Raw genomic sequence first — 13,090 nt, 5'->3', positions numbered from 1 at the left:
AACTTTAAAGTCTCTTGAGAGTGTGGCGAGGGAGAAGCGAGAGTCGGCGGCGGGCTAAAACTTTGCTCACTGACATGGCTCGAGACAGAATACCGCGGAATAAGGCCAGAAAACAAGTAACGGTAAAACCTAGGATGCAAATGCAAAACTGCTCTAAAAGTCCGATAAAACAGTTGAGCTCGCGAGCAGAAACTCCATGTCCGGCATGTCTCTCCGAGCTCGGAATCTAGGGATGGATCAATAGTACTCCCTCTGTTCCAAAATAGATGACTCAACTTTGTACTAAAGTTAGTACAAAGTTGAGTCATCTATTTCGGAACGGAGGGAGTAGCTAGCTAGGTAGTACCATCTCAAACCTCGGAGTGCTACTACTACTGGAGTGGTACTAGTAGCAAAGCCAAAGAAGGCATATATGCTGGAGAAAAAGGGAAAAAGAAAAGAAAGAATCAGCAGCTAGCATAGAAATGGACCGAACCGCAAAAATGGGCACTCCTCATGCAACAGGGAGGGCGCTCGCTAATCACTCCCACCGATTATCTTTCCTCCCTCCCTTCCTCTCTGGTCTCTCCCCTCTCCCCTCCCACTCCCATCTCCTCCCCCCTCCGCTCCCATGGCGCGCCCCCCAAAACCCTAGCTATTCCCGCCGGACGGAACGGAACGGAACCGAACGGCCCGCGCCTCCTCCCCCTCCTCGTACCGGGAAGCCGCCGCCGGCATGGACCACCACCACCACCACCACCATAAGGCCGGGGTGCGGGGCCGCCTCCGCGTCACCGCGGCGCGGCGCCGGGCGTGGCAGCAGCAGTCCGCCTGCTGCAAGCGGCCGGCGCGCCGCGACCCGGTCGACACCGTGCGCAAGTTCATGCGCCGCGAGATCGGCGGGGGCCACCGCCGGCCCCCGCGCCCCGCCGCGCCCTCCACCTCCGCCTTCTCCTGCCCCGAGAAGTTCCGCAACTTCCAGCTGCAGGTCCATCCCTACTGCTCCCCCTCCCCCTCTCTCTCTGCACTCCCCACTTAGGTCTACACCCTCCCTCCTCGGATTCTCTCAGTGGCGCCCTGGAATTCACTTTTACCTTCTGATCGGAGAGTTTTCTTAATGTGATTAGGGTTGTTAGTTTAGCTGATTTATTTATCCATGCGATCCCTGTTAGCAAGCAAATTGTGACGCTTATGAAATCACACTAGTATTTTGGTGGACTGACTGAGGATACTCATAGTTATAGCGAGGTTGGATGCGGCTGGATCTGGGAATTATGTTAGAGAACATCGACTGCTAATGACTGTGTTCTACAAAACCAACAGATATCATATGCCCTCTCCCTAGTAGTTTTCTGCACATAGGAAGTCAAAGTAGCTACTGCAAGAGTTTTCTGGTTTAAATCTAGGTTTTCTCTTCTATTAGTAATTCAGCGGACGGTTGTTGTTGGTTGCGTGGGATCCTTCGTAGCATCATTTGCCATAGCAACTCGTGCAGCAATTGGATGGGCCAGGGTTGAAGAGTGAAATGGCTGAAAGTAACTTGATGATGAGCTGTGTCAACTTTCTGGAGTGGTTGACATATATTTAGCCCAAGTTTTGAAATCCAGAGCATTGATAGGTATGTTTGGTTCTAGCCCAAGTTTGCACTAGCAAATATTTGGCTAGCCAAAATTTTGGTTGAGCTTTTTGTTGCCCATAAGTTGGAATGGCCAACATTGGCAAGAAAAATGAACTAGAGTGGGCAAAGAATCGTTGGCATGACAAAATGTTGGCAACCATCCAAACAAGACAAATGTTTGGTCATGACAGAAAAATTGGTAGGGTGAGCTTTAGTCACCATACAAACATTAGCCGCCTGGTTTAGCCACAGGTCACTAATGTTTGTTTTATTACCTTTCCCAACCATACCTGATGAAGTCATGAGTTCAGAGTCTGTTTTTGGCTGAATAAATAAAATAGTAGAGTTTTGCACTCTGTATTTCCATAAGCATATTTTTTTGGCCTGAAAATGGTCCCTGGGCTGAACCAAACCACGGACCAAACCAGTTTTTTGGCTGTATAAATAAAATATTAGAGTTTTGCACTCTGTATTTCCATAAGCATTTTTTAAAACATTTTTGGCCTGAAAAAGGTCCCTGGGCTGAACCAAACCAGACAAGGCACCATTGTCAGTTCCTGTTGGACCACTGGTTTGGTCTGGTATTTTAATCTACGGCTCACCCCTTGGGAGTAAACTAGCACCTATGCTCGTGCGTTGCACGGGAGAGAAAATTATCCGTTACGTGCAAGCACAACGTCCTGTAGCGAATCCGGCACGGCGAAGTGTCCCATCTACCAAAGCGACCAACAGTGCAGCATCTGGATGGTTCCACCCGGTGGCAGGGATGCACATGCCAAAGTCTAGAAAAAAAATGCATATCAGCCAGGCATTAAGCACATATGTTCGTGGGGTGCAACGGGAGAGAAAACTATCCATTATGTGCATGCACAACGCCCTGTAGCGAATTCACTGTGAAAAAAATGCTAGTTGTCCTGTCCACCAAAACGACTAACAGTGCAAGATCCGGACGGTGCCACCCGACAGCAGAAGGCGCGCACCAAAGCCTAAAAGGGAATGCATATCAGCTAAGCATTATTTAGGAGAAAAGAGAACCGACAGAGAAGATAAAAAAAGTCAACTAACAACACACATATTTTTGCGCACCGACACATCCACTCCTTGATTGTGTAGGCAACTTAAGAAAGAATATCATCAACTCGATCTTCGCCTTTACTTCAACCCTCAATACTTCCTTTAGTTATGCATTTCTTTTCCAGCCCACAAATCTTTATTCAATTTACTCCAGCCCATATAATCCTTCCTCTTTAATTATGCACCTTTTTTCTCCAGCCCATATGTGTCATGCAAAGTTTAAATACCAGGAATGACACCCGTTCAGCCCACAAACACCCACGTTTTATAGTGCTGTCATGCAGCGTGCAAAGCCTCTCCCGCCTTGCATGTGAGGGATCCCGTTTAATTAGCTCACGACAGACAACGGGGTTAAACGTATATAAATTGGTGAGATCCAGTTTTGTGTAGCGAGGTGGGACTATTCAACATGAAATATCCATGGTTTTTGTCTGCTGATGATGTTTGCGTGCGCTGATGGAGCTGGCCCAGCCGCTGAAGCATAGGCCAAGGATCAATACGGCTGTGTGGCCTTTGCGTTTCTTTGCATATATATATAAACATAATACAACCTTTGGTATTCACAACTGTATGGTGGCCTAGTTGGTTAAGGAAGTTAGAATGCCGTGGGTGGTTTCTAGTTCGAATCCCACCTGGGCTTATTTTTTTTCATTGAACTATTACTATATTAAACACATTCCGTGGGCCGGCCATTATCTAGACACGGTCAAAGGCCCAAGTTAGCAGTGTGAGGCCGTGAGCGACGGACAGAATACCACCTTCCTTTATTAGTAGGTAATATAGATACCAGTTAAACGTGCCAATCATGAACTGGATGAGCTAAAACGTAAATGGATACATATGGAGAAGGGTTCCATGGCCTCACAAAGCTTGATCCAGCATATTTTATAGTCTGTCTATAGTCTATACCAAGTAAACATCAGATTAACTATTTTATGCACAATTTTTTCACATATCTAGTAACTTGGAGATTTGTAAACCGTGTAAAGGAAGTATGTCTTTAAATTTTGTTTTGTAGGAAGAATACGACACATATGACGATCCGTTTGTCCAGCTGCCATTGGCATGGAACAGAAGGAGGATTATTGAGATTGTAGCTGCAAGAGATTTAATATTTGCACTTGCCGAATGTGGTCTTTGTGGTGCATTCAATCGCAGTAAGTCTCATTCTTCTACACTAGTCGATTTTGCTCTGTTATTTACGTCTGTTGTGTTCCTGATAAACCTTCTCATCATGTTGGCAGCAACGAACAAGCGCATATGCCATTTGAATATAAGCCCGGATGAGGTGATTAGGAGTCTGTTCTATAATAAGAACAACGACTCACTTATCACTGTTTCAGTTTATGAATCAGATCGTTACAGTTCACTGAAGTGCAGAACAACTCCAATAGAGTAAGTGACCTTATCTATTTCTTCTCAGGCTAGTTTGTGGTAGTTTTAGTGCAAAACTGCTATCTTCTTTACTAATTTATCTTCTCTCATTTCAATTGCATTTTAGATACATCCGGAGAGGCCAGCTACATGATGGATTTCCTTTATTTGAAACTGAATCGCTGAAATATCCTGGCTTTGTTGAGTTTGATGATGTTAATGGCAAAGTATTGACTTTTTCTGCACATGATAGGTAAGTTGCATTTTCTGCATTACAGTTTGGCAGCAGTCATATGTTGAATTGTTTAAATGTCCCCTTGTTGCAGTACCTACAAGGTTTTTGATCTAAAGAATTACAACTTTCTGTATTCTATATGTGATAAGGACATCCAGGAGATAAAGATAAGGTTTGCTTGTTGCTAATTACTGATATTATTCATCCTTGACGTAAATAGTTGATGAAATGTTCTTACATTCATGAATCCTCTCTCACCAGTCCTGGGATCATGCTTGTTATATACCAGAAGGCAAGTAATCATGTCCCACTAAAGATATTGTCAATCGAGGATGGAACAACACTGAAAACCTTCACTCAGTTGCTGCATCGAAACAGAAAGGTTGACTTCATCGAGCAGTTTAACGAAAAGCTTCTTGTGAAGCAAGACAAGGAAAACCTGCAGATTATTGATGTACGTTGCTATTATTATTTTGTCTCGTGGCAGCTACATTGCTACCTTAATTTGAGCTAACGTTTTCTTAGCAGTGAACTATGAGCTAACTTTGGTCTCTGGGCAGGTCAGAAACTCTGGTCTGATTGAGGTCAACAAAACGGAGTTCATGACCCCTTCAGCGTTCATCTTCCTGTATGAAAATAATCTGTTCCTGACATTCTGCAATAGAACGGTTGCTGCTTGGAATTTCCGCGGAGAGCTAGTTACATCATTCGATGACCACGAGTTGTGGCATCCCAACTGCAACACCAATAATATATACATCACCGCCGACCAGGACTTGATCATCTCATACTGTAAAGTTTCAGGAGGCGGCACAAATGACGCTGATGATGAAGGCCAGGAAGGTAACAATTTCGCTGTGCATTGGTTTTACATGCTAAGACCTGCTGTTTTCAGTATAGCTTCAACCTGACTGAATTGCTGCATTCATCATGGCTTTGACCTGACTGAATCCCATCCTCAGGTTCCCGGATGGGATCGATCAACATGAGCAACATCTTCACGGGGAAGTGCGTTGCCAAGATCTCGGCCCTGGACCCGACCCTCATGATCGCTCCCCGGAGAAAAGGCGACACCAGCAGGTCCACCATCCGGAGCAGCGTGTCGGACGCCCTGGAGGACATCACGGCGCTCTTCTACGACGAGGACCGCAACGAGATCTACACCGGGAACAGCAGGGGTCTGGTGCATGTGTGGTCTAATTGATCAAGTTAGTCTCTTCGCCGCACATATCAGCCCCCCAATCTCTGTACATACACTTGTACCTGCATTTGCATTCCCTTGTCGCATACACCAGTCAATTGTAATGGCCACTCCGGTGGTCGGACTATAGTGGGTGGGATTGTACCTTGACTTGTTTTGTGTTGTTATTACACCATTGGTTAGAGTAATAAATAATAATCTGATGTGTAGATTGGTTTTCGCTGACCTAGAATGATCGTTGGCTGTAGATAGTTTTTTCCCTTTTTGTTTCAAATATGAAGTTTTCCCTCTGATGGATCATGTGTGCTGTGTGCTACCTTGTCTATCCATGGTGCTGGTTGTGTATGTCTTGCCATAGCTGCTGTGTCAATATCGCTGTTACAAGAGGTTAAAAAGAAGCTTGTTGCTGTAAGAAGGGAGCGTCGGTACACCCGACTTGCAAGTGGATGATATTCTGTCGGTGCAGCAACAAATGTTGCCGGTACACTTGCAAGTTTGTTGCAGCAGTGCAGTGTGGCAACAAATCTTGTCAGTAAATATTTTCTGTCAAGCCAAGCCCATCTTTGGTGGTATGTATGGCATCTGCAAGTGGAGTAGTGGCGGGCAGCATTGCAAATCATCCCAGCAACTTGTAGTTTTCAGCGAACGCTAAGCCTTGGTTGCTTACCGGTTTTCTCTTTTCGATGAAGCCACTTAGTTTATTAGCCACCTCTGAATCCTGCAAGCAAAAGGCTAGGCCTCTTTTTAATTTAGAGGAATTTTTTAAAGAATTCTGAAGGACAGGCATTGTAGGAGATATTATTATTTTTATGGAAATGGAAAAATTCTTTCGACGCCCTTTGGTTTGTCTCTGGAAATGAATTCCTATTCCTATGCAGGATAGGAACAATCTCTTCTCATTTCAAAGGAAAAAACAAGCCTAAACCCAATGAGAAAGTTTCTATCTCATGGATCAAATGACACCTCTTTTTCTACAAAAAACCGAGGTACACGTCATGTTATTGGTCTATGGTTTTAGTTTTCCTATCCCTATTCAATGAATCAAATGAGGCCTTACTGTTTGTTTGGTCATTAGTTTCAAGATATAATAATATAAGCTGCCGCAAGCCTTGCAAGGCACTGCAATGTGCAGTGCAGTGGGCACGCACGGTGGTGCTCCGTGACGCCGCAGCATTTGCACGACACGCCCCTTTATCATTTTGTTAGTAAACTGCTCCATAGGTGAAAGTGTCCATCTACCCGCGAACTCATTTGCACCCACTATAAATAGTACTTCCTCAGTCCCATAATATAAGAACGTTTTTGACACTAGTGTAGTGCCAAAAGCATTCTTATATTATGGGACACAGGGAGTAGTAAAAGAAAAAGAATAAAATTATCTAAATTATATCTGGCAATAAACATTGATGGATTTTTCTACATAGCTACAAATTTTCGGGAAGAAAAAAATATCCGTAATTTTCTAAAAAAATAAAATCAACGCTCCAAAACACTTTTAAAATTAGTCTTTAAGAATGCTCTTCCTTCATGGAAATTTGTACTTGTGTGGACAATTAATCAAGATTTGTTGATTATTTTAATATCTTCTAAAATTTTCTGTTCCCTTGGATTCATATTAATTGACGCTGGTTTAGGAGTATAAAGTTTGAGCTGGCGACTGTGTCCACTAGCAGAGCAATTTTGTGCGGCGTAAGTGGCACTGGCAATGGCACGTCGTCGTGTGGAAGCGGTGCGCACGAGGACCCCATCACATCGGACATGGGAGCCGTGGGTAGATTCCGCCCTGGAAAAGAAAGGAAGGACGTCTTGCACGGCCTGCCCGCCCTAAATGATTGAGGCCTCCCAGTAATTAATCGCAGTAAGTCTATATCTATATCTATATCTATATCTATATCTATACCTCTATTACCTACTAATAAAGCAAGGTGATATTCTTGGTTTCGTCCCGCATCTGATTCTATGTTACATGAAACACACGAGGTGGTACTAAACCGCAGAGCCAAGTTTCGTTAAAAAAGGTTTCGGGCCTGCGTTCCTTTGCTTGGGTCATACGTACATCAATTTTCATCAATCTATGTAAATTGCATGGGCCGACCTGGGCCTAATCCACATATTAATTTTGACGTTCCGGAGGAGAGAAAAAAAGACCAGCCATGTGAGATTCAAACTCAGGACTTCACCGGCCGAGCCGAGGACAACAGCAAATCGACTCTTTTCAGGAATAAAAAGGTTCCTCATATAATAGTCACACCTTGATATTTTATATCAAAGCTCACCAATTTAAGAAACAACGTGCCAGAGGAGAAGAGGGGGCATGCACGACACAAGCATATGCTGGATTGGCTCTAATTACAAGGATTTGTGGGCTTGGCATTGCCTGCTTGGCTCTGATTAAATTAAATGAGACCAGAGGACATGATAAAAAAGACATGATAAAAGCATATATGCAGGACCCGGCCCTAATAAAAGCATATATGCATGATAAGACATGTACGCTGGTTGTGGCTCTAATAAATGAAATTGTGGGCTGCCATGACTTATTGGTATGCATGCAGAAAGAAGTGTGCATCAGGAGAAGAAGACACTGAAAAAACCAAATCAATGTCATTGTATTAATCCATCTTGCAAGGATAGTCATGCTGGAAGCACATAATTCTCATTCATATCGAGGCATTAATTTTCTCTCCCATTGCAACGCGCGGGCATTTGTGCTAGTAATAATAAAACAATCAGTGCGTCAACTTCACGTGACCAACGGATTCATCGCCCGTCACTCCGCTTCGCTCCCGACACCTGAGAAACAACCCACACGCCCACGGCAGGCCAATAGTCCCACTGACACCAGGGACCCACGGACGTCGCCCCCACCCGTCAGCAACAGCCTTCCAAGCCACACCACCTACCGTGGCCCCGGCCCCTCTCTCTCTCTCTGTCTTATCTCGAAGCCGCCGGGAAAAAGAAACGAACGCAACAAGAGACACCACTCCTCCCTCCCCCGTCCGACTCAACAGCAATCGCCAAGCACGCGGCGCACGTCTCCCTCTCCCCCGCCGCGGGCTAGACGCAGACCAACCCGGGAAGCGAGGCGGGTCGCCGCCGCCCTAGGGTTTCCGATGGAGCCCGCGGCCCCCTCCGCGTCCTCGGCCTCGCCGGCCGCGTCGCCGGCGGGGAGGCGGAGGGCGGCGCCGGAGGCCGCGGAGCTGAGGGTGCGGCGGCGGACGCTCGAGACCGTGCTCGAGCAGTGCCAGCGCGCGCTCGAGCTCATGCGCGACGCCGAGGGGGAGGACGGGGATCCGGAGGAGGAGGACGAGGAGGAGGGGGAGGAGGGGGAGCGGGATCCGGAGGACGAGGGGGAGCGGCGGGCGGGCGGCGACGTCAGCGATGGGGAGGGGCAGCCTCCGACGCCGGAGCCGTCGGAGACCGACTACGAGACGGACGAGGTGAGGGACATCTCCCTTAAGCACGATTTGGTGATCCGTTGGAGGAGATGCGATGCGAGAATTGGGACTATTGCGATGTTCATGGGTTGGATCGAGTGGCGACTTGGGACGATTGGGGGTCCTCACAACTGTAGTGATTTATTCCTTGTCGATTATGATAGCAATCGTTTGGCTCAACTGCCTTTCGTATTTGTCTGGGCGCTTAGCTAGTTGTTGTTTTCTTCTTAACAATCAAGATGCAAACGAGTAAACTGGTGTCTGTTTTTGTGTTCCGAAACATGAGATGAAATGCATGAAGCAAGTAACTGGGTGACACAATTTATCTAGCTAGCATTTGATTTGCCAAACTTAATACTAGTAAGTACTGTAGCTGTTTTGCACCTTCAAAAGTAAGCACATCACAACAACTACATTTGATTCGATGGTCCGTTGGAGAATTGGGACTGCGATTGCTTGATGGGCTCGATTGATTGGCGACTTGGGACAACTGGTGGGTCCTCGAAACTGTAGCGATCTACTGCCTTGTTGGAACTGCGGTGGATCATAACAGTACCAACTGCCTTCACTTTTTGGTGCTTGGCTAATTGCTTCTTTTCTTATTAATGATGGTAAAACGAGTAAACTAGTGTATATATTATCCTGTTCCGAAACACATGACAAGGAATGTTTGAAGGAAATAATTGGATAACAGAACTTACTTTTATCATTTGATATGCCAAACTTAATAACTGACGTTTTGCACCTTGAAAAGTAAGCACATCACAGCAACCATAACTGAGCCTTTGGTTGGATAGAATATGGCAGTACCCTGGAATTAAGCCAAATTCACGTGAATTCGTTTTACTGTTTCAATCGACTGAACTGTTCTCTGCTATTCTTGGATATCAGTTTCTGAGGTGATAGTAAAGATGAGACTAGGGAGAGAGGGAATGAGAAAAAGGAGCTTCCAGTGTACTTTATTTTATGCCTTCTGTTCTGAAACTTTCTTAACCTCTCCATTTACTTACGCAGCTGTGTAATCTTCTCAAATCGAGGGTCGAATCACCTGAATTTCTAGAAAAGCTTGATAACATTCAGAAGTCAGTATACCAACATGGTGCAGGTGCACATTTGCCCAATGAACTGTCATTTCTTTGTTGTCTCCAAATTTGAACAATACGTAAACTGACCTTGCCACTCCATGCTGCAAATGCATGTTTATTCGCTCATTGAAATCAAACCTGTCAACTAAACAGTTCTGCCATTACTCATGTAACAGTAGATGAAACCATATCATGGGATATCGTAAGCGCAGCAGATATATGGGATGATAAGAGTATGAATGTCAGTGATGATTCAGAGGATGGATATGTTCTAGTTAAGCAAGAGGATATAGTTGATGGGATTGCATGCTTCATGGCTGCATACCTGCTGTCGCTGAAAGAAACTAAGGTATGCAAAGTTCAGTTCACCTTTGGTTCGTGATTTCCCTTGAATTTTTGGTGTACTTCGCTTTTCTTATGCAGTCCTTCATGAATATCAGTCTCAGTGTTCAAATGTCCATGAAATCTTGGATTCTGAAAAAAATGTTTATTTTACAGTGATTATTGAGGTTCTGGATAATTAAATAGATTCCTAGAAGTGAAGAACATTACTTAGTGGGATCATGGATTATCAATAGTTCAGTATGGTATCTACTCTTGTTGCAGGCTTCACAGTTCACACTATTGTCCGTTGTACCATCTAGATCAACATGGGAAGGCCCGTCAATATTCCTTATTTTACCTTGACTGCTAGTAGATTGTACTTATCATGGAAGAGTATTTCATACCGCTCATTGATTTGAAATCTTCGTACTTCTAATGCTGGAAATTTCATGTTCTGCAGGAATTGACGCCCAATCAACTTCAAGAAGGTAACCTTCTCTTTTCCATTCTTAATTCAAATGGGTTGGTTGTAAGTTTTCTTATGTTTGATTCCCCACCCTTCAATTTTTCAGCCCTTAGCAAGACATTTTCAACTAAAAAGAGGAAAGGCAAACTTCAGAAGGCATGGGCCGGAACACAAGTTATTTATAATGTAGCATCATGGAGTGCAACAGCTATTGGGTAAGTTAAAATCCTTAGTAATGGGTAATTACAAGCACAATTTCTGTGTAATAGTACCATGGTGGAGCTGTCAGGGTAAGCCTCACGTCCTTCTAGAGGCTCCCTGGAGCTCTACCCAAATAATCTGTTCTAGGGCCCTTGGGAGGAAAAATTGCTTCCCACTAAAGATTGAAAAGTTAGGACAGAATGCCATCAAACTAAATGGTCTGTAGGCAACAAACGTAAACAAAATCGCACCTCAGGGAAACTGGACATGATCACTTCACTTCATGAACAAACCATACGCTAGATTAGTTAGTTGCATCAATTGAAGTTCTACATTGATCGAATACACCTTTTCAGCATGCAAACTTCTGTAACAATATGTACAACAAAATTAGTTCCTGCACAATATTGTGCTACAGGCAGTAACATAAATTTGAGGGCATCATTTCGCATGATCACACAACTCCAATAATAATTTTTATGTCCACATGGGTGTTTGCATTTCCTGATTCTTCCCCCGTGTCACTCTCTTGCAGTATCTACCAGAATCCGGCGATTCTAAAAGCAGCAACAGCGGCCTTCTGGACATCCTGCCGCGTGGTGTCCAAGTTCCTGTGAATAGTCATGAGATCCTGTACACATTGTATGATAATACGGACTTCCCTGTACCTCCATTGTGGGAAGCACTGTTGTCAAACCCTGGCACGATGCGATCATCGTAGGTTACTTTCAACAGTTAGATCATGCGTCAGCTCAGAGTGAATAACGAGACTGGCTGATCCTTAGTGTCTGTCTGATCTAGCTGCTGAGTGTAGCTTCCTGTGTGTTTTACTTGTATCATTCATTTGTATCCGACCTCCGATTGTGATCTCCTCCTTGTATATATCAGCTGTACGACTGAACTGAAACCTGGCCGTGTTCCGTCCAACTGTAAATACACCGATTCGTTTGAGTGACGTGCTCGGCTCATCATGTGTTCTGCTGCTCCTTTTTTCACCTGGGAGCTGCGTCGTTGTCACTCTGAACCGAACTTTTTTTATGGACAATCTGAACTGAACTTAGATGGCACCGTATATCATAAGCATTTTCTATGTAAAGATAGGTTCTATTTTCACCATCCCATCCTTGATTACGAAACTAAAGATTGGGCCTACAAACATATATAAAACTTGCTCTTTTCTTCAGAATGCTGATCTATAATGGAGCGGTTCTTCAATATCTGTATGTTGAAGCATATGTTTGCTTAGAGCATCTCCACTCATTCGTTCCCCGAGCGCACCCGGGGATGGCGTTTTGGCCCATGCGCCGGTGGTTTTTTCGCCTCGGGGGCGATTCAGTTTTCAGTCGCGCCCCCAGGTTTCGGCCCCAAGGCACATAAATTCAAACTTGTCTTTTTCCGCTGCCAAAGAAACAAGACAAGTTCGGCAATCAAACGGTGATCTGCCACAAAGTTCGGCGATCACCATGCCACAGTTTGGTGATCAAACATACTCGAAAGTTCAGTCCCCAGGTTTCGGCCCCAAGGCACATAGATTCAAACTTGTCTTTTCCCATTGCCAAAGAAACACCACAAGTTCGGCAATCAACGGCGATCTGCCATAAAGTTCGGCAATCACCATGCCACAGTTCGGCGTTCAAAAGGAAGGACGCGTAGACAAAGGAATTCATCAAACAATGGGCTCCTTCGGCGTGGGACTGGCCGACGCCGGCGTGGTCGGCGTGGCTTCTATGCTCGGGCTGGTCGGCGTCGGCGTGGCTTCTATGCTGGGCGTCGTCGTGGCATCATCACTCGGGCTGGGCGGCGGCGTTGGGGTTGGCGTGAGCGTAGGCGCGGTCGTCAAAGGCATCTGGTTCAAGATGAGGCCGCGCTCCGCCAAGTACTAGGCCTTGACCTGCTCGTTCAACGTTGGCATGTCCGCCCCCATCCAAGAACGCCAGGTCGGTGTTCCTCTTCTTCGCGGCGACGTTGGTTCGGAGTAGGTTGAGCTTCACGTCCTGCTTCATCATCAACGCCGACCACCGCGCGTCGGATTTCTGCTCCCTCTTGGCGGCGTTGTTCTCTGCTCAATCGACGATTGTAGCCGCTCGGTAGCCGGC

The 13,090-nt window shown here is 45.4% G+C and overlaps 2 protein-coding genes across 3 annotated transcripts; both read left to right on the top strand.

The window, feature by feature from the left end:
* Positions 1-598: 598 nt before the first annotated feature.
* LOC123138534 (uncharacterized) lies at positions 599-5,700 on the top strand. The gene is made up of 8 exons (XM_044558513.1): positions 599-967; positions 3,690-3,828; positions 3,916-4,066; positions 4,173-4,298; positions 4,372-4,452; positions 4,542-4,734; positions 4,841-5,123; positions 5,243-5,700. Exons 1-8 carry the CDS (start codon positions 716-718, stop codon positions 5,482-5,484), a joined length of 1,467 nt encoding a protein of 488 aa, XP_044414448.1. The 5' UTR covers positions 599-715; the 3' UTR covers positions 5,485-5,700.
* Positions 5,701-8,443: 2,743 nt separating this feature from the next.
* LOC123138533 (uncharacterized) lies at positions 8,444-11,949 on the top strand. 2 transcript variants are annotated; one of them, XM_044558512.1, is made up of 6 exons: positions 8,444-8,921; positions 9,933-10,023; positions 10,183-10,352; positions 10,788-10,815; positions 10,900-11,008; positions 11,530-11,949. In XM_044558512.1, exons 1-6 carry the CDS (start codon positions 8,595-8,597, stop codon positions 11,609-11,611), a joined length of 807 nt encoding a protein of 268 aa, XP_044414447.1. In that variant the 5' UTR covers positions 8,444-8,594; the 3' UTR covers positions 11,612-11,949. The 2 variants fall into 2 exon arrangements, with proteins under 2 accessions (XP_044414447.1, XP_044414446.1); XM_044558511.1 differs by having other exon boundaries at positions 8,445-8,921; positions 10,180-10,352.
* The last annotated feature ends 1,141 nt before the right edge of the window (positions 11,950-13,090 follow it).

This window comes from Triticum aestivum, chromosome 6B (genome assembly GCF_018294505.1).
Source record: "Triticum aestivum cultivar Chinese Spring chromosome 6B, IWGSC CS RefSeq v2.1, whole genome shotgun sequence".
NCBI classification, from domain to species: Eukaryota; Viridiplantae; Streptophyta; class Magnoliopsida; order Poales; family Poaceae; genus Triticum; species Triticum aestivum.
The sequence above is the reverse complement of the archived record's forward strand: the minus strand, read 5'-3'. Positions and strand labels throughout refer to the sequence as shown.

Bases quoted from the DNA above. Each gene is read 5' to 3' on its own strand.
- LOC123138534 (XM_044558513.1), top strand. From the start codon at position 716: ATGGACCACCACCACCACCACCACCATAAGGCCGGGGTGCGGGGCCGC. The intron at 4,299-4,371 runs GTAAGTTGCATT...CCCTTGTTGCAG, and splicing joins ACTTTTTCTGCACATGATAG to TACCTACAAGGTTTTTGATC. The intron at 4,453-4,541 runs GTTTGCTTGTTG...CTCTCTCACCAG, and splicing joins ATCCAGGAGATAAAGATAAG to TCCTGGGATCATGCTTGTTA.
- LOC123138533 (XM_044558511.1), top strand. From the start codon at position 8,595: ATGGAGCCCGCGGCCCCCTCCGCGTCCTCGGCCTCGCCGGCCGCGTCG. The intron at 10,353-10,787 runs GTATGCAAAGTT...CATGTTCTGCAG, and splicing joins TGTCGCTGAAAGAAACTAAG to GAATTGACGCCCAATCAACT. The intron at 11,009-11,529 runs GTAAGTTAAAAT...ACTCTCTTGCAG, and splicing joins TGGAGTGCAACAGCTATTGG to TATCTACCAGAATCCGGCGA.